We start from the raw sequence: 22544 nt of genomic DNA, 5'->3' as shown, positions 1-22544 counted from the left end.
TAACATACATTATTTGTCTACAGCTATTTTTTTTAACAGTCCCTATGCAGGTTCGATTTTTCTTTTAGGATATTTTGATTTCACTATTTCTTTCCATTATGTGAATTTTAGTTCTTTAACGTCTCTATCCCTTTAATATGTTCATTACAGGGGTGAAATGCTCCCGGTTCGGACCGGCTCGGGCGAGTAGGTAGCGATGGTGGCAGGCAATTCGGAGAACCAGTAGCAAAAATCCCTGCCCCCGCCCCCCCTGCCCAGCTGAGCCGCGCAATCATCAGAGCCTTTTTTTCCTTTTAAATGGCTCTGACGATCCCAGCTCTGACGATCCCAGCTGAGTTGCCTGCTAATCAGGCAACTCAGCTTGGATCGCCAGAGCCATTTAAAAGAAAAAAAATTTAAATGGCTCTGACGATCCAAGCTCTGACGATCCCAGCTGAGTTGCCTACCGGTAGCAAAAATCCCTTCCCCTCCCCCCCTCAGTTTGCTTACCTTAGCTGCTGGTCGCAACGCCTTGCTGTAATCCCTGCAATCCATTGCATCAGCAAGCAACTGAATCTCCCTGCCTGCAATCAAGCAGGCAGGGAGTTGTAGACTTCAACTCCCAGAATTCCTCAGCCAGCAAAGCAAAGCTGGCTGAGGAATTCTGGGAGTTGAAGTCTACAAGTCTTAAAGTTGCCAAGGTTGGAGACCCCTGTTCTATTGGGTAAGTTTTTTTCCCCTTGGGAGCTTAAAAAAAATAGTTAATTGGGTTTTTTTTTAGTTGTTCTTTTTTTAGACCTAGCCATTTAAAATTTAGGAAGTTTTAAATTTAGCTGCTTTTATATAAAAATAAAAATAAATTAAAATAAAATAATATTTGTGCACCTTTCTGAGATTTAGTGTGTTTCTATAGTGTTTCACTCTAACTACACAATCACACAAAATCTCACAAAGCTGTATGTGGAATTTTGTGTGTGTAAAGTGTGAAAGTTGGTTTCCTGCTTGTTGCAGGGGGCCATTTTGGGTCTAGCACAGCTGCTTTTACATTGTGGGTGAGCCAGTTGTGTTGTGTTATCTGTGTGTAAAGTGTGAAAGTTGTTTTTTTGGGGGGCTTTTTGTGGCTGTGTGAGGTTCCTGCTTGTTGCAGGGGCCATTTTGGGTCTAGCACAGCTGCTTTTATATTGTGGGTGAGCCAGTTGTGTTGTGTTGTGTTGTGTTTTGTAGGCAAAAAAGGGCAAAGAAGTGACATTGACTTGGCCACACCCACCTTACCACCAAGCCACGCCCTCCCAGTCACCTTACCACCAAGCCACGCCCACTAATTAAGCCACGCCCACAGAACTGGTAGCAAAAAAATTTAGATTTCACCCCTGGTTCATTACCATTACAATAATGTATGAGTACATTTCTTTTTTTTATTTTGTTTAGAGAAATGCCTTCAACTATGTCACTCAAAGCATGCTTATATACCTCTAATTGCCAAACATTCTAAAAGGAAACTTTATCATGAATTCTGATTAATCTACAATGTATCAACATACAAAATGTATCAACAATATATTTGCAATTTTCTGATAACAATCTTAATAACAATTGGCTGATTATAACATCAGAAAAGTTCATTCTGTTTCACTTTAGTATCTTTTAAACAGATTATTCTAATATCCACTAAGCGTCTAATCCCTGATAATTCAAGTTTTATATTTTTTTTAAATGTTAAAGTATTATTGTCCATTTTGTAGAGTGCCACATCTATTGTAACTTAGATTTCCTTTCCTGAAGTACAATGTTGAATCTACCATATGTCATGTTCAACTTCAGAATTATTTTAAACTTAAATAGTATATCGTCTTTCCTCTTAAATTATCCTGGTTTAGACTTTTTCTGGACAGGGCATCTCTAAAATGTCAGAGAGGTCCTACTTTTCAGCCAGTGCCTCCATCTTTGTGTTCCATGTGTTGTACTCCTTCCCATCTGTATGAAATGTTCTTGTTTCAGTGTAATAATTAAAAAAAAATGTTACTAGCTTTATAAGAGGTAAAAAATGTGCTTCAATTAGGACATTCTAAATTTTAATGAGTATCCATAATTTGTGGGCTCTAAATGCTGATTCAGCCATATATTTGACCAAGGGCCTAAATTGGGATAATTATTTTTAAATAACTAGACTCATCTCAGTGCTCAGTGTTTAGTTATGGTCCATAGCCTTTGGTTGGAAAATGACTTTGGGCAATTTCCAGATTTCCATTTACATCAAGCATACTCCCCATTAATCCTATAACCCAATCAGAGCACACATATAAGTTCAGCTAGCAAAAATATAAGTTGAAGCTTATTTATTAAACATCAGCAAATATCAAAATAGTTAACTGGCCAAATGGGACAAAAGGCAGACAAAACTGGGTGAGGGAGACATGAACAACAGGTAAGAAGTACTAAAGGCAGAGAAGACTTAATTCCAGCAATCAATATTAGCAATATTTCTATATCTGTTTATTTCAGAAGGCATAGAACTTTCCAGAGCAATTGAAGGGATTATTGGGAATAAATAGCACGGACAGTCCCAACAGGAGGAGTTTTGGGTTATTCCAACTCTAATTCTTTTTATACATAATAGCAGCAGAAGAGACTGTGACCCCATTATTCTGTGCTATGAAAGAAACAATATGGTGGATGGAAATGTTGTATTCAACAAAATCTTGATCTGTGGATTAGTTTGATTGCAGTTCACCTTTCTGAGACTACTTTCACCCAAATATATGTATGTGTGCGCTGTGGCCTAGGTAGTGACTTGTCTGTTTCTTAAACAGACAACCCAGGCAGACTTTTGCTACAATCCCAGTAACCATACAAGTTGAGGGACAGAACCCCTCATCTCGAGCTAGGCCCTATTCTGCCTTTGAAGAACCTGCATCAGCTTCATCAGAGCCCGGTATGGCATTCTCTGAGAGTCCAACCACAAAGAAGAGAGTTTTATATGCAGGTAAAGGAAATTACAGGGATTACTCAGTTAAAACATGTCTCGTCTTGAGATATTTTTGAACATAAATTTTGTCCTATATCACATGTTTCACATTGATGCTCACTGTAACAGTCCTTACGATTCCCAGACTCATGCAATCTATATTAACCAGACAAATCAAGGATCTGAAAAATGACCATTGTGTAAGTGATTTAATAATACCCGAGCTACAGCTTGTGGCCAAGTAGTTTTAGATACCTTTTTCTTACTTTGTAGTATGAAGTCTAGTAGATAAACCTTGGAGCGTAGAGAAAGTGTTTGCAGATGGGTCCCACTTGTAAACATTTTTTCTATGGCTTTTTCTGATGTTTCCTTATACATTTCTTGTGCACGCACACAACTTTTCCTACAACCTCTCAAGAAAGAAAAAAAATGAATAGTCACATATTGTAGTGTTCTGTGGGAGATAATGATAAGAGTCATCTGTTTAGAAGCATCTTGGGGCTTGTGTCTTAAAATCTATTGTCCTTGGTTAAAAAAGAAGAGGAATTATCTCTTAACTTGGAATTTAAAGAACAAATTGAGGAACTGTTGAGGAACTGAGAGCTATTTCAATCCCAGTCATTTTCTCAGTTAACTGGGTTCTTTACTGAATTTTAATATTTACCAATAGCTAAAATAGTTGAAAAGTACAGAATAAGTGATAGGAAAACATGTGACTGGGAAAATATTCTTGCCTAAAAATATTAATTATTGGTCATTGTGACCACTCCTTTCTTTCTTTATGCATATGTGTTAATGTCTTTCTTAGAGCCAACAAAGAGTAGCATGCTTAGAACTCAACGTTACACAGCCAAGCCTCCTGAAAAATGTCAAGATGGAAAAGCTTCAGCTGAAAGAAAAGGTAAGTTTTTCAGGTGAGCTTTCTCTCCTATCTATCTATCAATTCTGCATCAGCAGCTTAACAGTTAACCTTCCGTGCATATTGCATCCCTCCTGTGCTCATTTTCTCCTGATTTGGGAGCAACTATTTGCTTCATAGAGATAATCTGACTTAACTGGATAACAAATAGCATTTGGTGCTTATTGCTGGATGGATTTTTTTTAACAGACTGCATTTTTATCTAATCTTTCTTCCACTGGGAACTGAGAATGCTCGTTTCCATTCATTTTATCCTGGAAACATCGCTATGAGAGATTTAAGATGAGAGATGGCTGACCAAGGGCACCATAGAATGAATACTGCATTTGAATCTGTTTTAAGTCAGGACAATGTCATATTTTAATCCTATGTTCTCTTTTAATGTTGATGTCTTATTGTGTGATACCTCTGCACACTCCAATAGTTGACTTACTTCCTTTGACCTGACCATGCATCTTGGTTTCTCCTAGTTTGTTCCCCTGAACATTGTTGGTGTGGCTGCCTAAATGGAGTCCAGCTTTCACACACTGTAGTTTTCTCACCTATTAAACTTGCTTTCAATTCTTTTCTATTTAATCTCCTAGCCCAGATTTTATTTTGCTGAACTCGAATGTTTGATCATCCAAGTACACAACATTGACACTATAAAACATTTTTTAAAATTTCCCCTACAGAACAGAAGAGCCCAAAACTTGAACAAAAGATAAAGGACGAGTAAGTATATATGCAATAAAAAAGAATAGGTTCCTTCTTTTGAGAATAAACCATTGGGTTGGTCATGATGTGTCTTTCATTCTCTCTTTTAAAAAGATCTTTGGATATCCCTTCAGCTCAATGGCTAAAGATTCACGGTTTGGCTGCTAAGAGACTTACCATAATGGATGCCTTATCCCCAACAGCAGTTTCTCGTACAACTACTTATGTTCCAATTTTAGATAAACATGTTGTTTCCAAAGTATTTGATGATGTAAGTCTTTGTGCTTTTTTTGCTGCTTTTAAAACATTATATTCTCTATTATTCTAGTCACAGACTGCAATCAGATCTGCACTGTCTATTCTTTCATTTTAATAGTGGCAGAACGTAGCACACTTAGGAGAATCTAGGAATATTTTTTATAAATGCTGCCTATGTTGTGAGGTTATTATGCTTGGGACCACCTTTTTGGTTTCTCCAGATTAACGGTATGCCGTTCCGAAGAAGATAGTAATATAGTGGCTGATTGACAAGAGTAGCAATAGCAAAAGAACTTAGACTTATATACTGCTTCATAGTGCTTTACAGCGCTCTCTAAGTCTAAGCGGTTTACAGATCAGCATATTGCCCCCAACAATCTGGGTCCTCATTTTATCAGCCTCAGAAGGATGGAAGGCTAAGTCAACCTTGAGCCAGTCAGGATTGAACTGCTGGCAGTCGGCAGAATTAGCCTGCAATACTGCATTCTAACCACTGTGCCACCACAGATTAAGAAGGTAAATGGTGAAGTTGTGTTTCAGAAGAATGCAACAGGGAGAGATGGTGGTGCCTGCATTATGTGGGTAGCAGTGTACAGCACTGAATGTTAAAAATGGTGGCCACAAATGGCATTCTGCCTTTGCATGTAATAAGCTAGCTAGAAAATGCTTCATTAAATGTGTAATGATCTCTGAGAGCTTTAAATAGCAATAATAGCAACCACACAGTCTCAATTTAAGCTAACAATAAAACTAGTAAATGCTGTTATGAGATTTGCAACAGTTCTATTACATTCTTTTTTTTTTGCCAATGTTCTTTAACTGCTTTGTAATTTGAGATAGTAATTTCTATTTTATTGTTACTCCAATTAGGCTACTGCTTACATCAACTTACCTGATGCTCATTTAGTTGCTACATGAATACCAGGCAAATGTGTGTTGCCTTTTTTTTTTTTAATTAAATAAAATGGGTCTTTCCCTTTACGGTGCTTGGTCAGTTTTATTAGTTATTAATATGAATTACGTTTAGCTGTTGTCAGGCTTTTAATGTCATTTTAAATTGTACTAAGAATTTTGTTAAAGAGGAGAGTGTAATATCCAAAAGAGTCTTAATAAATGTTAGATTACATGGGAAAGCAGGGAGATTAGATAATAAATGTTTTGTTGTATTATGCTACAGATATTCCCTTTCGCCCATGTGAGCAGTGATAAGAAATGTGTCACCCTGCTTAATCCTCAAGCAGTAGATCTTGATGCCTACAGAAAGAAGGTGCAAGAAGCAATAAAAGTGTATGAAAGGCAAGTCTGATTATAGGATTTAACCTACTGGATATTTTTCTAGCATGAGAACTCAAGATTGATGGGCTTTTATGGGTGAATGATTATTATTGAAGAGTAGTTTATTTTAATGTTCTGTTCTACACTGACCAGAATCTTTTGACTGGTTGCTGGTTGTTGTTTGTAAATATTGATTGATCAAGACGATTCCCACACCTAGAAATAGGAAGTACCTACATACACTTTCTTCATTTCTGACAGATATTTGGATATCAGATCAATGTTTGTTGTGGCTCTGTTGTACTATTATGAATCTAGTGGGGTTCTTTTTTTAGCAAAATATTTTTGAGAGAGGCAGCTTTGTGAGCTGTTTAGCAAAACCAAAAAAGTTTTGCGATTTCCGAAAGACCAATGTTTTTATTTTCCTGTGAGTTTTTGAAGACTACAGTCCACATCAAATGTGAATTTTCTTGAGGTAGATTTGTCTAGGACGGGCCTAAGAGTTAGAAAGGTAATTCTTGACGCTCCTGTTAAACAGTTGGGTGATGGAAGACCTCAGTCAACGGAAAGCCATTGCCAGGCACAAAGAGGACACACTTCCATGCATACTGAAATTTATAAGCTCATTCTTTTAGTTTATTCATTGCCTTTGAACAAGTGGGTTGCACTCTGAAAGATTGTCTCATTTATCTTTATAGGCGCCTTGATCAAATTGTTTGGAAAGCATTACCACAGAAGGAAAAAGAGAAGTAAGATACCACATTCTGTTTCCTTTATCAGATGTTAATATGCTAAAAGTGTTAATGGGGTGAATGTTGCTAACAGTTACCTTATTTAGAACACACTATAGGTATTAAGTACTTTTGAATATCTTCAGCACTTCCTACATTCATATTGGATTGGGGGATGAGAATTATATGGAAATTGTATCTCTGGTACTTTATGAATTATTGTTGTTTTCATGCATGGAAACCATCACTTGATGTTTCTCCTGAACTGGGAAAAAACTTTTTTTCTAACTCATCTCAATAGAAGTGCATTCAACCTGCCTTGAAAACATAATAGGTTTGTATAGATACTTAATAAATTAACTTTAAGTGCCATTGATTAATTATAATATAAAATAAAAAGCAGGAGCTTGTCATTCTGTGCTCACACTACAAACTACCCAATGACAGTAAGCTAATGGGATCAAATGGAACCTCATTGGTTGCTTATATCATTCTAGTTGCGGTAGTTCTGTATGAATGAATGCAATGAATCAACAGATTTCTATGTAGGACAAAGCAGGAAAATGCATTTGGTACCCTTCAGATCTTTTTAATCTCAAAGTTCAACACAATTCAACACCACCGACAATGCTGCTACCCTACAAAGAGACCTTGACTATGTGTCAAAATGGTCAAACAATTGGCAACTCCAAATATCAACCAACAAATGCTCTATCTTACACATTGGCAAAAGAAATCAGAACATCAAATACAAGCTGGATGGATATGACCTTGTAGATGACCCTCACTCTGTCAAGGACCTTGGAGTACTTATCTCAAATGATCTAAGTGCCAGAGCTCACTGCAACAACATTGCCAAAAAGGTATTAAGAGTTGTTAACCTAATCTTGCAAAGCTTCTTCTCTGGTAATATTGTACTGCAAACTAGGGCATACAAAATCTTTGCTAGACCAATTCTCAGATACAGCTCATCTGCCTGGAATCTGCACTGTATATCGGACATTAATACAATTCAGCGAGTCCAGAGATATTTCACGAGAAGCGTACTCCACTCCTCTGCTCACAATAGAATACCTTATGCCACCAGGCTTGAAATCTTGGGATTAGACAACTTAGAACTACGCCACCTTCAATATGACCTATGCGTAGTACACAAAATTATCTGCTACAATGTTCTACCTGTCAATGACTACTTCAGCTTCAACCGCAATAATACACGAGCACACAATAGATACAAACTTAAGGTAAACCGCTCCAAACTTGATTGCAGAAAATATGACTTCACCAACAGAGGGGTCAATGCCTGGAATGCACTACCTGACTCTGGTTATTTCCCCAAACCCCCATAACTTTAACCTTAGACTGTCTGCTGTTGACCTCACCCCATTCCTAAGAGGTCTGTAAGGGGCGTGCATAAGTGCACAAATGTGCCTACCGTCCCTGTCTTACTGTCCCCATTTATTCGTGTCCTTATCCTGTATCCATAATCATGTTTATACTTATACCTGTTATCTTATACGTATTTGACAAATAAATAAATAAAATAAAATAAAATAAAGTCAGCTCTGATGTAAGACTGGCCTTGGGCCTTAAATGCCATGATTTTAATTTTTTTAATGATTGAATTCTACCTGGTTGTCTTTGCAGTACTGTGTTTCTGTTTTCCATGCTCTTTTAAGGCCAATAGATTTTTCTTGAAAATGTTGCTACATCAGCTGAATGGTATAGGATGCAGAAAAGTTTGGGGAGTGAATGTTTGAGTTATGGAGATGGTCCATCATGGAGTTAATATAGAATTTGAAAAAGAATGGCCAGTATGCATCCTTGCTTGATGTCTTTCTCAGTTTTAATGACACTAGTGAGTTGGCCCTGGATGGTTAGCTCTTATTTAATTCTTGAGTGAGGTCTCTTCAAATATCTTATGTTTTAAAGTAGATTTTAGTCAATTAAGGTAGCCTCCAGTTTTTCCACAATTTAGCTAAGGATATGGAATCAAATAATTTTATTTATTTATTTATTTAGTTTGTCAAACATGTACGAGATAATAGGTACAAATAAATGGCAAATAATGCCTTGAAGTCTATGAAAATGATACTGTATAAAGGGAGGTTGTGTTGCAGGAAAAATATTTTTCAATGAGTTGATGGAATAGTAGGCATTAATCAGTGGTGGATCAGCCTTCCCTAAAGCCCATCTTGCTCCTCTACAGTTAAGTTTTCTTGTTTCAGCCAGCCCAGGAATTTCCATGACAAGTGTCTTCCACAGAATTTCCTGATTGCTTTGAGGAGGTTGATTACTTTATAATTAGCAGGATCATCTTCTCCCTTTTTTATATGTAGGGACAATGACCACAAGCCCCTAGTTCTTGGGGACCTGCCCATACATGTCAATGGAAGTAAACAGTGAGGCCAGAGTGGGGCCTCAGATGTCCACATTGTTTTTAATGACCTTTGGACTCTTTGAAGCGTCACAGTCCAAACCAAGAACTCAAAAGTAATTTCTCAAATTAAATGGTGGGGGAGTCTGTTCATACTGACCTTGAGAAGGGTAATACCAACAGCTGCTTCCTCTGCAAACTTATTCTTTGCTATTTGCTGTCTCACACCACCTTTATATGTAACCCCCCCCACACACACACCTTCCCTTTCAACAGAGCAATCTTTAGCTTTGCTATCCCTGAATCTGCATGCACTTAAAGTCAGGAGCTGTAGCTTACTTACAAAGAGGGTGGTGTTTTCTCTTCATCACAATGAGCTTGACTGAAATTGTTCAGGAAGGTCTGTCTCTTCTGTTGGTCCCTGAATCTGACATCTACTACGCAGGCTTCTCTTGACTGTGAGAAGACTAGAACCTCAGTATCCACAGTCATTTCCCTTTCCATCTTTTTAAAGGCTAATACAAGTAGAGGCTGTGAAGTCCCGAAATTGAGTAGCCAAGAACGTAACTCTTAACGTAACGTAACTAAGGGTCTCCTCAGGGTGCCGTCAACCAAGTTATGTCGACTGGCGACGCCCAGGGGGAGGGCCTTCTCTGTGGGAGCCCCAGCCCTGTGGAACGAACTGCCCCCGGAAATTCGTAAGATCTCCGACCTCCGGGCGTTTCGCTGCGCACTGAAGACCCTGTTGTTCCGCCAGGCCGGACTAACAACACAATAGTTTTTAAATTGGGATATTTAAATTTATTGGGGTTTTAAATCTGAGCCACTTATTTAATTATTTTAAATTTTATATTGTTGTTTTCTTTGTGTTTTTAAACAGGCTGTACACCGCCCTGAGTCCTTCGGGAGGAGGGCGGTATAGAAATAAAATTATTATTATTATTATTATTATTATTATTATTATTATGCTTCTGTTACTCATTAGGGAATTCTGTCTTCAGTGGCTGCTTATCAATTCTTCTTCTCAGGGCAGGTCCACCATACATGTAACCTGATGCAGATACAGCTTTGACATTTTTATTTCTATTCTTTTGAATGATCAGCTGTATATCTAGTGTAACAACAGAATCATTAAAGTGATTTCTCAGATTCCAGTTTGTCAAGACTTGTCTCCTGGCTATACTCAGCTGCATAAATTTGGAGAACTAATAGATGGAACCCACATTGTAACTTTTCATTGTCACCTGGTGGTTGATAGGTCAACTGGTCAACAAGTCAGTAATCGTTTTGGAGAAAATACAGAAATGCACTTGACCTCAAAAATACTTAGGCAGTAGCTGCATCAGGACTGCACAAATCTAGGTAGCCATTAGCAGAGATGAATTGTTAGCTGTCATCTAGGTCAGCAGTCCTTGGAAAAAGAATAAAAAAAGAAAAAGTTTGGCTGGAGAGATTGGGCCTTACAAACACCACTCTGCTACACATTTGATGTTTGGCAGTTGGTGCAGGTTCTTACATTGTTGATGACCTCACTTGAGTCAGGGAAGATCATCAATTGTTCTTACATGGAAGAGCTACATGGACAGCAGAACAGCATGCTAGAATCAAGATCATGTGAAGTGTTAATGCCACTCTATAATGCCTTGGTAAAACCATACTTGGAATACTGCATCCGGTTTTGATCACCACGATGTAAAAAAGATATTGAGACATTAGAAAGAGTACAGAGAAGAGCAACAAAGATGTTTAGGGGACCAGAGGCTAAAACATAAAGAACAGTTGCTGGAATTGTGTATGTTTAGTTTAATGAAAAGTAGGACTAGGAGTGACATGATAGCAATGTTCCTATCTAAGGGGTTGCCATAAAGAAAAGAGAGTCAACCTATTCTCCAAAGCATCTGAGGGTAGAACAAGAAGCTATGGGTGGAAACGAATCAAGGGGAGAAGCAACTTAGAACTAAGGAAAAAAATCCTGACAGAACAATTAAGGAGTGGAACAACTTGCTTCCAGAAGTTGTGGCTGCTCCAATACTGGAAGTTTTTAGACTTGGACAACCATTTGTCTGAAATGCTATAGGGCTTCCTGCCTGTGCAGGAGGTTGGACTAGATGACCTCCAAGGTCCCTTCCAACTCTTGTTATTCTGTTATTCTGCTCCCATTCCAAATGCATACTGATAGCACTTTGTGGAGTAGTATGATTTATGCCATGGTGATTTTTTCCCAATTTTGGGTTGGAAAGGAAGCATAGCAATGGAGCTATGGTGAGAGCCCTAGAATGTTCTGAATTATCTGGAGCAAATGCAAGAAAAGGTGAGCATGGAAACAATAGGAATCCTTTAACCAACAGATGCTCTCCTCTCAGTAAAGAACACACTTGATACAGTTAATATATATAATTGATTTTGGAATGCTAGTAGCATAATATATATAAATAATAATGTATAACCTTTGTTAAGACATAACCTTTGTTACTAGATTTGGACAGACTGAGCCAGTGTCCTATGTGGACTGTAAAGAATCTTTACTCGTAGCCTTAGCCAATGCAAATTGGCCTATTGCCAATCAGGACCTTCTGATGTTGGAAGATGAGATTCTAACAGCATTAACATACCTGCAGCAGGCTTCTGATCTTGAAATAGCATCCAAAGAGGAACCCCAGAGAATTTGCCCACTCCACATCTGTCCCACTAAAGAGGTTGGTAGTTGCTATTATTTATAATTGTCTTTTGAAGAAATTTCCAAGGCAGCTTCTATAAATGAAAGAAGAATGAAGAAATAGAAACAAGACTCCATAGACAAAAACAGTTTACAATAGCAACCAGTGTTTCTTAACCTGGGAAGCTTGAAGATGTGTCGACTTCAATTCTCAGAATTCCCAGGCTGGAATTCTGGGAATTGGTCCACACATCTACAAATTGCCAAGTTTGAAAAACACTGCAATAGTAGCCAAATGTGTAGAATGTGTGATTTTGAACATTAGTTTTTCAAATATTTCTAACATGTTGCAGTGTGGAAGAGTCAAAATAGATTTATTTTTTGAACTGTATGTGTACTGAAATGATGCAACAAGCACTAAAAAAATATACGGATTGTTTTAATTTTATTGACAGTTTCTGTAGCTCAACCAATTTGGAGATGTTGGGTAGTTAACTACAGGGTAATAGCATCAGATAATAATTGTGATCACAAATGTCCACATTAGACATCACAAAACATTCAGTGTTAAACCTTGACAAAATAAAATTGTTTTGATCCATTTGAAAGGGGAAGGATAATATCTGAGTTGATTATGCTCAAATCAACTTGGTTCAGGTATTCCACAGTGTTTCCAATTCATCCTGGCAATGTATGCTTAAATATCATCAGGATACTGATGACATTTTACTCCAGACCAATGGATGATCTCTCTCAGGCAACCCATATATGTGCTAAATAAAATATGCAAGGGTTCCAAAGCTTGTGGGACTCCACACTGGAGCAACAACAACTTTGGGGTCCAGCTCCCCATAACTATAGACTAACATTACCTACTCTAGTTGGAGTGCAATTATCATGCCATAATTCCCTCTTCTGGATCATCAAGCAAGATGGCTAAGTGTTGAATGCCATTGGAAGATCTTATAGGACCAACAAAAGTACACTTCCCCATCAGAATCTCCATGAAGATCTTTGACCAGAACCACCAATCTAGTTCAGTTCCATGACTTGCTGTGACTTAACAGATATCAAGATAATGCATTTGTTTTAGAATGCCATTGGCTTCTCCAGGAATGATCAAAAACTGCTTTATAACAGTATTAGGAAACCGGTTCTGTTCCCCCCTGCATTATTCTTACCTTTTATTTGTCCCCACCCCCAATCTGTGAAGTATCTGTATGACAAAATTGCTCAAATTCGGGAAGACTTGGACTCTGACTGGGTAGATTAGGGAGGGGTGATGGAGGCAGAGCTTGAGAATGTTATATGGGAGGAGTTTGACCCTGTGACTCCTGGAGACGTGGACAGGATTCTGGGTAGACTTAGCGCGGCCACATGTTTATTGGACCCATGTCCCTCCTGGTTGGTGCTGGCTTCTCGGGAGGTTACACGAGGCTGGCTCCAGGGGATTATTAATGCTTCACTGAGTGAGGGTGACTTTCCCGCCGCCTTGAAAAAGGCGGTGGTGAGGCCTCTCCTTAAGAGGCCTTCTCTGGACCCAGCAGTGTTAGTAAATTATCGTCCAGTCTCCAACCTTCGCTTTGTGGCGAAGGTTGTTGAGAGAGTGGTGGCACGACAGTTTCCCCAGTACCTGGATGAAATGGTTTATCTAGATCCATTCCAATCGGGCTTCAGGCCTGGGTACAGCACGGAAACGGCATTGGTCGCGTTGGTTGATGATCTCTGGAGGGCTCGGGACAGGGGCTGTTCCTCTGTCCTGGTCCTATTAGACCTCTCAACGGCTTTTGATACCATCGACCATGGTATCATGCTGCGCCGGTTGGAAGAGTTGCGGGAGGCACTGTGTTGCGGTGGTTCTCCTCCTTTCTCTCTGACCAGTCACAGTCTGTGTTTGCAGGGGGGCAGAGGTCGACCCCAAGGCGCCTTGTGTGCAGGGTACTCTCGCCCCTTCTGTTCAAAATTTATGTGAAGCCGCTGGGTGAGATCATCCGTGGTTTTGGGGTGAAGTACCACCAATACGCTGATGACACTCAGCTGTACATCTCCACCCCAATGATGCCCTTGAAGTGATGTCCCGGTGCCTGGAGGCTGTGCGGATCTGGATGGGGAGAAACAGACTCAGGCTCAACCCGTCCAAGACCGAGTGGCTGTGGTTTCCGGCGTCCCGATATAGCCAGTTGGTGCCATCACTGACTATTGGGGGCGAGTCGTTGGCCTCCACGGAGAGTTCGCAACTTGGGTGTCCTCCTGGATACATGGCTGTCTTTAGAAGAACATCTGACGGCTGTGGCCAGGAGGACTTTCTATCAGGTTCGCCTGATTTGCCAGTTGCATCCCTTTCTGGATCGGGACTCCTTATGCATGGTCACTCATGCCCTCGTCACTTCCCGCCTGGACTACTGTAATGCTCTCTACATGGGGCTCCCCTTGAGGAGCACCCAGAGGCTCCAGCTGGTCCAGAATGCTGCCGCGCAGGTGGTTATGGGAGCGACATAGCATTCCCATGTAACACCTCTCTTGCGCGAGCTGCACTGGCTCCCGGTGGTCTTCCGGGTGCGCTTCAAGGTATTGGTTACCACCTTTAGAGTGCTCCATGGCTTAGGATCTGGGTACCTACGAGACCTCCTTCTGCCACCGGTATCCTCTCACCGGACAGTATGCTCCCACAGAGAGGGGCTCCTCAGAGTGCCGTCAGTCAAACAGTGTCGACTGGCGGCCCACAGGGGTAGAGCCTTCTCTGTGGGGGCACCTGCCCTTTGGAATGAGATATGGAGGATCCCGGATTTACACACTTTCCGCTGTGCCCTCAAGACTTTTTTATTCCAATAAATTGGACTGGCCTAATTCTTTTTAATTGCTTAATTTTAATTTTTTTTTATAAAAAGGGGTGTTTTAATTAGTATGGGCCAAATTTGTTTAATATGTTTTAAATTGTTTTTAAATTTTATATTGTATGTGTTTTATCTTTGACTGTTCACCGCCCTGAGTCCTTCGGGAGAAGGGTGGTATATAAATCCAAATAAACCTAATCCTAAACCTAATCTGTTGCTGCCTCCTGAGTCCCAGCTGATCGGCTAGAGGGAAAAAAACTATTTAAATTCTTGTCGTGGGGCTTCAAAGGGTTGCCCTACAGCTGATCAGTGTTAAAAGAAAACAAATGAGTAGACCGGTGCCTGCAAAAATAAATGAGTAGACCAGTGCCTGCAAAAATAAATGGGTAGACCAGTGCCTCCAAAAACAAATGAGTAGACTTGTACAGCTCTGCAAGCAGTTAAAAGCCTGGTAGACCAGTACCTCTGCTAAATCCTAAAGCTGTGATGGCGAACCTATGGCACGCGTGCCACAGGTGGCACGCGGAGCCATATCTGTGGGCATGCAAGTGTTGCCCTAGCCCAGCTCCAGCAGGCATGTGCGTGCCAGCCAGCTGATTTTCAGGCCTTCTGGGCCCACCGGAAGTCGGGAAACGGGCCGTTTCCGGCCTCCGGGGTGGGGGTAGGGGAAGCCATTTTTGCCCTCCCCAGGCGCCAAAAAAGCCTCTTGAGCCTGGGGAGGGTGAAAAACAGGCCTAACGGGCCCACCGGTAACCTTTTTGCCGTCACGTACCAAAAGCAGGGGGAGCGCAGGGGGGTCGCGTGCACATGCGTGGGGGGGCACGAGGGGAGCATTGAATTATGGGTGTGGGCACGCACATGCACAACCCCCCTGTGCTCCCCCTGCTTTTGGCACTCGACCGCAAAAAGGTTAGCCATCACTGTCCTAAAGAATTGTCACATGACTATCAAGCCACGCCCACAAAATAAGCCACGCCCCCAGAGCCGGTAGTAAAAAAATTTAGAATCCACCCCTGATCCAAACACTGAGTATCGGGCAAGCTTTTTATTCAGAAGGTGCCTGCTAAGGTAAGAATTTGAGAAACTAATTCCCTCAGAGATAGTCTGAGTAGAGAGGCCTAGAAACCCTGTCAATGAATGAACAACTGAATAAATTTGTTGAATTCTTAACCTTTGTTAAAATGGTAAAATTGCTGATTTTATCTGCATAATGGAAGTACTCTTGGGTTTTTCCAAATAAAATAGAGATATGTTGATTTTCTAAATCATTACATTTGGGGTGCAAGGGACATGAAATATCTTTATTTAGCTATCAGATTACTTTAAATATTCATTTCAAGGAAATGGGCACCTTTTACTTGGCTAGGAACGGATGCTTTTTTTTTTGATTGACTGATGTAATCTGTAATTGAAATGGACAGATGATAAATGAAAACTCTTGCCTTTCAAGGATTACATTCAGTCAGAGAAATGGGAATTATTGACAAGGAAGGTTATTAAAATGCTAATAAAGACTTTTTAACAAGGTCTTTGGCCACCATAATGTAGGAAGCTTATCAGCGGGAAAAAGCCAGACTTCTGGGAGATTTCTAATTGTGTGTTTCTTCTATCTTTAAAAAAAAAAAAATCTGAAAAGCTTTCTTTTCACTTGCTTGGGCTTTATTTTTTGGTGTTATTCAATTAGCTTTTTCTGTTCCAGTTGGAAGCCGTATGTTAATCTACCATAATCTGTTCCAAAGATTACATAAGATTTCAATGTTAATAGCTATGTACAGAAATGATCAACCCGTAAACAGCCCAAAAATAAGATACAAGCATTTGCGTATCTTTGGGTTTTATTTAAGAGTCTCGTGTGCAGGCATAATCAACATAAACTCTTCTGTCTCCCCCTCTCCTATAATGAATAGCCAAGAAATTCAATCCTGCATGTCCTTCTAGCTTTACATCTATAATTGGTGGAAGGAAAGGTTGCAAATATAATTCTAAAAGCAAGCAAGTGCATCTTGGCTCTTGGAAGCAGGATGGTGCAAATAGGACAATTGTAGCAGACAGAGAAGGCATAGGCGGAAACCTTCCATATAGTCCTTCTGCTCTGCCTGGACAAACACTTGTTCAAGCAGAAGGAAATGAGACCTGGCAGCAGTTCAGCTTTAATAAAAGACAATATTCATAGCTCAGGGTTGAATTGTGGGGTCCTTGGTGATCTCTGAGCTTGGCGATTTGCTTGCAGACATTTCATTACCAAGCTAGGTGGCATCATCAGTGCAATGACGATGTTACCTAGTTTAGTAATGAAACATCTGCAAGAAAACCACCAAGCTCGGAGACCAGCAAAGTCCTCACAGTCTTGCTTTACCTGGATAAGCCTCTCAAATTGAATTATCCTCCTCAAAGTCTGGAAGGGTTCATGATCTGCCTTTTGAGAGCCCCTGCATTAAGGTTATTGTTCTCCGAACTTTCTTAAAGATTTGATCTATACTTTTTTTCAGATACATCAGATTGATAAATTAGATAATGATAATTTTGCTCTGACCTTGATTTGTACCAACTCATCAGTTTCCCTAATTCATAGGCTTATTCTGGCTCTTTTTCTCCACCCCCACCCAAACCTGCCAACATATGCTGTAGACATGATGTGATTAACACAGAGCAATCACTTATCCTGAGACAACCTTTATTAGCAGCCCAGTCAGAACATCAGCCTTAGTAACTGTTAATCTGCATCTTTAAAGCCTTAAGAACTGAAGGGCAGAAATGTAGGCAGCATTCTAAATTTCATTTTTGCTTCAAGAACAAATAAAAAGCTTCCCCAGAAAAATAATTATTTAAAAATGTGACTAGCAGACATTAATCATCGCTCATTTATATGAACAAATCCAAGGTAATTTCTGTGAAATAATTAAAATATATTTTTTATATCAGAATAACTTTCTTAAGAACCCCTAACTTTATTATCTATCAAAGAGAAATCAAAGCCTTTTATTGATGGCCTTCTGTGACCAACTCTTTACTTATTGCTTTATTCATATGGATTATTAAATATATTAAAGAATTGCATAAATAAATCTCTAAGTGAGGCTGTATTATGACCATTATAGTATAGCAGTAGATTATTGTGAAAGATTTGTATTGCTTTACAAATCTGGATTTTGAAAGCTCTTAAAATGACTACATGTAATTCAGTTTTGAATGAAATTCAGTGAAAGGTATATTTGAGTAATTAAAATCAGTTTATTTGGGGAAAATGAACCATACAGTAATTGCCAAATTTGGGATCAAAAACAGGAAGGAGAGAGAGAGAGACAGAGACAGAAAGAGAGAAAATACTTTGTATTTTATATAGTACATACAAAATTTTTCATGTACTTTATGTTTACCTCAGGAAGAAGACATGTTTTATACTACCTAAATTTTTAAAAGGATTTTTTAATCCCACTTTTATTATTTTCATAAGTAACTCACAACAACAAACATACAGTACCTAATATTCCTTCGCCTTCCTATTTTCTCCAGAACAACAACCCTGTAAAGTGGGTTGGGCTGAGAGAGGATGACTGGCCCAAAGTCACCCAACTGGCTTTCATATCTAAATCAGAACTCACAATTTCCTGGTTAGAGCAAGTTTTAGACTTGATAGCCTAAATGGCCCCTTCCCAGTGGTGGGATTCAAGTAATTTAACAACCAGTTCTTTGCCCTAATGATTTCTACCAACAATCAGTTTGCCAAGCTGCTCAGAAAGTTAATAACCGGTTCTCCCAAAGGGGTGCGATCTGGCTGAATCCCACCACTCCCCCTTCCAATATTATGATTCTGTCATGTTAATCATATTGTATGATCTAGTTGGCAAAGACAATCTGAGGCCAAAATTGGACGTTTCTTTTCCAGCTTTATGACCTGACATCTTTAGGAACTGAAAATGCAAATCTCTTATGTGTCTATTCCAAAGTCTGTGAAGAACTTCGGAATTGTTGTGCCTGGAATGTTATGAAAAAAATGATTAGGTTCTTTTGGACTGATGATCATAAACCAAATTCAGTTTTGGCTGAACAAAAATTCTCAGCCTTTGAGTTGGCTTTATATTGCTGAAGATACAATGATCAAACAGAGAGATTCTTTATAGCTTTAGTTTAATTTATTTTTCAAAACTTGATTGACACGTTTTCTATAAAGCCCATTTTATTATTTTTTGATACTGTAGAAAAGTAGAGAAATTTAATTTATCTATTATATTGTATTTTGTTTTCTTTTTCAAAAAATTGACATTACTTTGGAATTCAGTTGCTGTAATTTGTACTGTTCAAAAAACCATCAATAACAATTATACTATTGAGTCACCGTATTTCAGTTCATTACAAATATTGTTATTATATAGGACCACATTTTTGTAAAGTTTATTCTGTTTAAGTCTTAAATGTGTTGTGCATATCTGTACTTTGTTTTATGTTAATTCTGCTATGATACATTAGAATGAGCAAATATCTGGTGTTCCCTATATAATACAGTCATTTTTATTAACTACAGGCAAAGAAACCAAAAACAAAAATATTCGATTATCTCAAAGGCCAAAATGTCATTGCAAGATCAGAATGCACAGGATTTTATTACCCAGGTAAATATTGTCTACAGGAATATATTTGGGGTAGAATTTTATTTGAAAAATTAAAAAGTTCAGTCTCAAAATCTGATAGGCACCTGTAAATTCTATTACAATTAGTAGCACAGGGATGATTTAACCAAGTGTTCCAACATTCAGCTAACTAATACTTCTGAAACCAGGTACGCATAACAGAATTTACTGCAATTCTTTAAGATCTAAACACAAAAAAAAATTATTAACAGCAGTAAAGATTTGAAAGAACAGGCTTGGATGATTATATATTTGCCTGCTTTGAACACAATTTCAGAAGATGTGCTTCCCATTTGACACAAGTGCAGCACTTCTTAGATGTGTATCAAGGCAGCCTGTATTTTCTAAATTTTCCTGTAAATGTGACAAAATGTGCCACTACTTCTGTTACCTTTCATAAGTGGGTTCTTTAATGCCAAGGCAACTTTTTTCAGACTCACAGCTTTAATGAATAACTGAGTGTTTGATATATGTTTGCGGTCTAAACTATTTTTAAAACATCCACAATGCTAGAGTTCTCATGTGGGTAATAAAGACAAAAAGCAAATCTAACCATTTCAAAAACAAAGGACAGAGGAAGACAGGCCAGCCCATTCAAATAAGACAAATATAGATGGTCCTTGGTTTTCAATCATTCATTTAGCGATTCTTCAAAGTTACAATGGCACTGGAAAAAAGTGATTTATGGTGAAACTGGTACAAACACTTACAACTGTTGCAGCATCCCCATGATCATGTGATCGAAGTCCAGGTGCTTGGCAACCAGCATGTATTTATTTATAACTATTATAGCATCCCAGAGTCATGTGATTGCCATATGTGATCTTCCCAGCTGGCTTCCGACAAGCAAAGTCACTTAACGATCACATTAACAACTGCAGTGATTTGCTTAATAATTTTGGCAAAAAAAAAAAAAGATTAGTTTCCATTAGTGGAAATTCTAGTCTTAATTGTGGTTGTAAATTGAGTACTACCTGTAGTCAAGTGGCAGGTCAGACAATAGAAGGGTGTTTGATAATTGTATCTTTACACAGGGCTAGTCTTGAACTACAATAGTTGGTTATGCTTCCTGGCTTTCTTCAATAAATACTCCTATGTTTTTAGAAGCCTTATAAAGTTATCCAAGTGGTTTACTTTTTTGCTTGATTGAATAAAGCTTAATATCCAGCTGTGGTTTTCAGAACTGAAGAAACAAAAAATGATGTATGGCAGGAAAAAGAGTGGGAATATGTATATTATTATGAAGGTTGTAGGAGGTATATGGACGTCTAATGGGGTATGAATTCTGTCAGAATGACTAGCTATTAGATGCCAGAATAGAAGAGAGTTCTTTTGTTTTGCTGCCTTCTGTTCCCAGGAGGACCTTGTGTCATGTCTCTTCTTAAGATCAATCAGTTGTTTTTTGAGTGTCATAAGTTGTTTAAGACTTGTTTTATTACCATTGCCAGTCTCGCTTTTGTACATCTTATAAGCCAAAGTGAGAGCTTTATTGGCTTCTACACAATCCTTGTCAAACCATGGTTTGGAGTCAATACAGGGCCTCTTAGCTGAGAAGTTCCAGTCATGTACTAGCAATGGTTGTAGCTTATGCACTATGTTTTTATATAGTTCTAGTAAATCTTGGGAGGAGTTGGCTGTAATAAAGGCTGAGTGATACATATTAGTATATTTTCAATTATTTGCCATTGATAAATTGTGGATATGAAATTGGAAGAAGGGCCAGCCAAACATCTATCACATGTTATGCATGAACATGAAAAGAGGTTGCAAGGGTATTTCAGATGAGGGAATGTATGTATTTATATAGATTTAAAAACACCCAACTCCAAACAAGAAGATTCTTTGCCATCATAGAGAATTATGCATATAGATACATGCATACAACCCTTTTGAGTTTTGTCAGATAAGTGGTTGAAGGGAGAACTTGCTCCCTCAGTCCAGCTCCTTAATTCCTTAAACAATCATGCTATTCTGAAAACCCTGATCTCATTTGATTTTGGAAGCCAAGCAGGGTCACGGTTGGTTAGTATTTGGATGGGGGGACTGCCTGGGAATACCAGATGTTTTAGGCTTTTATTTGTACTCAACCCAGAGTGTGAGGGAGATGGACAATTTCTAAATTTGATTAATAAACAAACAGCTTAAAATCTTCATCTCAGCACTCTTCAAAGACCAATTGCTGGTAGGACCAGAAAAATAATTTATCACATTGAATCAACTGAACTACAAATCATATTGTTTAATCCCACATTATCTTTTTTTGATAATGTGGGATTATCTTCAAAAACAGTAGTTTTCTTGCTTTTTCTTCAGGTGGGAACTTTTTCAGTTCTGTTACTTAAATTCCTTTTAAATGGAGAGAATGGTGATGAAATGTGACAATGCATTTGAATGAGCCGAGGTGGCGCAGTGGTTAGGGTGCAGTACTGCAGCTACTTCAGCTGACTGCTAGTTCAGCAGATCAGTGGATCAAATCTCACCGGCTCAAGGTTGACTCAGCCTTCCATCCTTCCGAGGTGGGTAAAATGAGGACCCAGATTGTTGGGGAAAATATGCTATTTAGTATACTGCCTTTGGTGTAAGCCGCCCAGAGTCCTTGGAGAGTGGGTGGCATAGAAATATGAATAATAAATAAATAATAAATAATAAATAAATATTCTGCATGTAATTTGAATTATGCGTGTTTCCACCATGTTTTTGTTTCAGGAACAGTGGTGAAGAGCATCACATCATTTTATGCACTTGTTGATTTTGTTAATGGGCAGACTGAGATTGTCCCCTTGAAGTTCATTTTGTTTATTGGCGGTGCAACACCTTGTCCACCCTTGCAAGTAAGTAGCATGCTATTTCTCAAGATAAGTTTAGGTCTGGATTGCATGGTGCTTTTTTAAGGCAGGGGTCTCCAACCTTGGCAACTTTAAGACTTGTGGACTTCAACTCCCAGAATTCCTCAGCCACCATTGCAAGTAAGTAGCATGCTATTTCTCAAAATACGTTTAGGTTTAGGCTGCATGGGGCTTTTTAAAGGCTTTTAAAAGGTTTTACTGGCTGAGGAATTCTGGGAGTTGAAGTCCACAAGTCTTAAAGTTGCCAAGGTTGGAGACCCCTGTTTTAACGCAATATGCTTTTTATTTGAATATGTTTGGAAATTCTCTCTGAATGCAAGATCAGAACAGCTGGTTTACTGTAGCTGTATGCTAAATGTCCAGTTTGATCCAGAGAATTC

General features: G+C 38.9%; 1 protein-coding gene across 9 annotated transcripts in view; it reads left to right on the top strand.

Moving 5' to 3' along the window:
- The window catches only part of VWA3B (von Willebrand factor A domain containing 3B), an 88558-nt gene that overhangs the window by 52389 nt on the left and 13625 nt on the right, over positions 1-22544 (top strand). For all 9 annotated transcript variants that reach the window (XM_087871464.1, XM_087871461.1, XM_087871463.1 and 6 more), the window contains exons 17-25: positions 2790-2962; positions 3753-3845; positions 4538-4577; positions 4674-4830; positions 5995-6113; positions 6791-6841; positions 11677-11896; positions 19213-19300; positions 22025-22149. In XM_087871464.1, the coding sequence (XP_087727590.1) occupies positions 2790-2962; positions 3753-3845; positions 4538-4577; positions 4674-4830; positions 5995-6113; positions 6791-6841; positions 11677-11896; positions 19213-19300; positions 22025-22149 (1066 nt within the window). The remainder of the gene's footprint in view (positions 1-2789; positions 2963-3752; positions 3846-4537; positions 4578-4673; positions 4831-5994; positions 6114-6790; positions 6842-11676; positions 11897-19212; positions 19301-22024; positions 22150-22544) is intronic.

This window comes from Pantherophis guttatus, chromosome 5 (assembly GCF_059756535.1).
Source record: "Pantherophis guttatus breed Tessera chromosome 5, ASM5975653v1, whole genome shotgun sequence".
In the NCBI taxonomy this organism is placed as follows: Eukaryota; Metazoa; Chordata; class Lepidosauria; order Squamata; family Colubridae; genus Pantherophis; species Pantherophis guttatus.
This window is presented reverse-complemented; position numbering and strand designations above follow the sequence as displayed.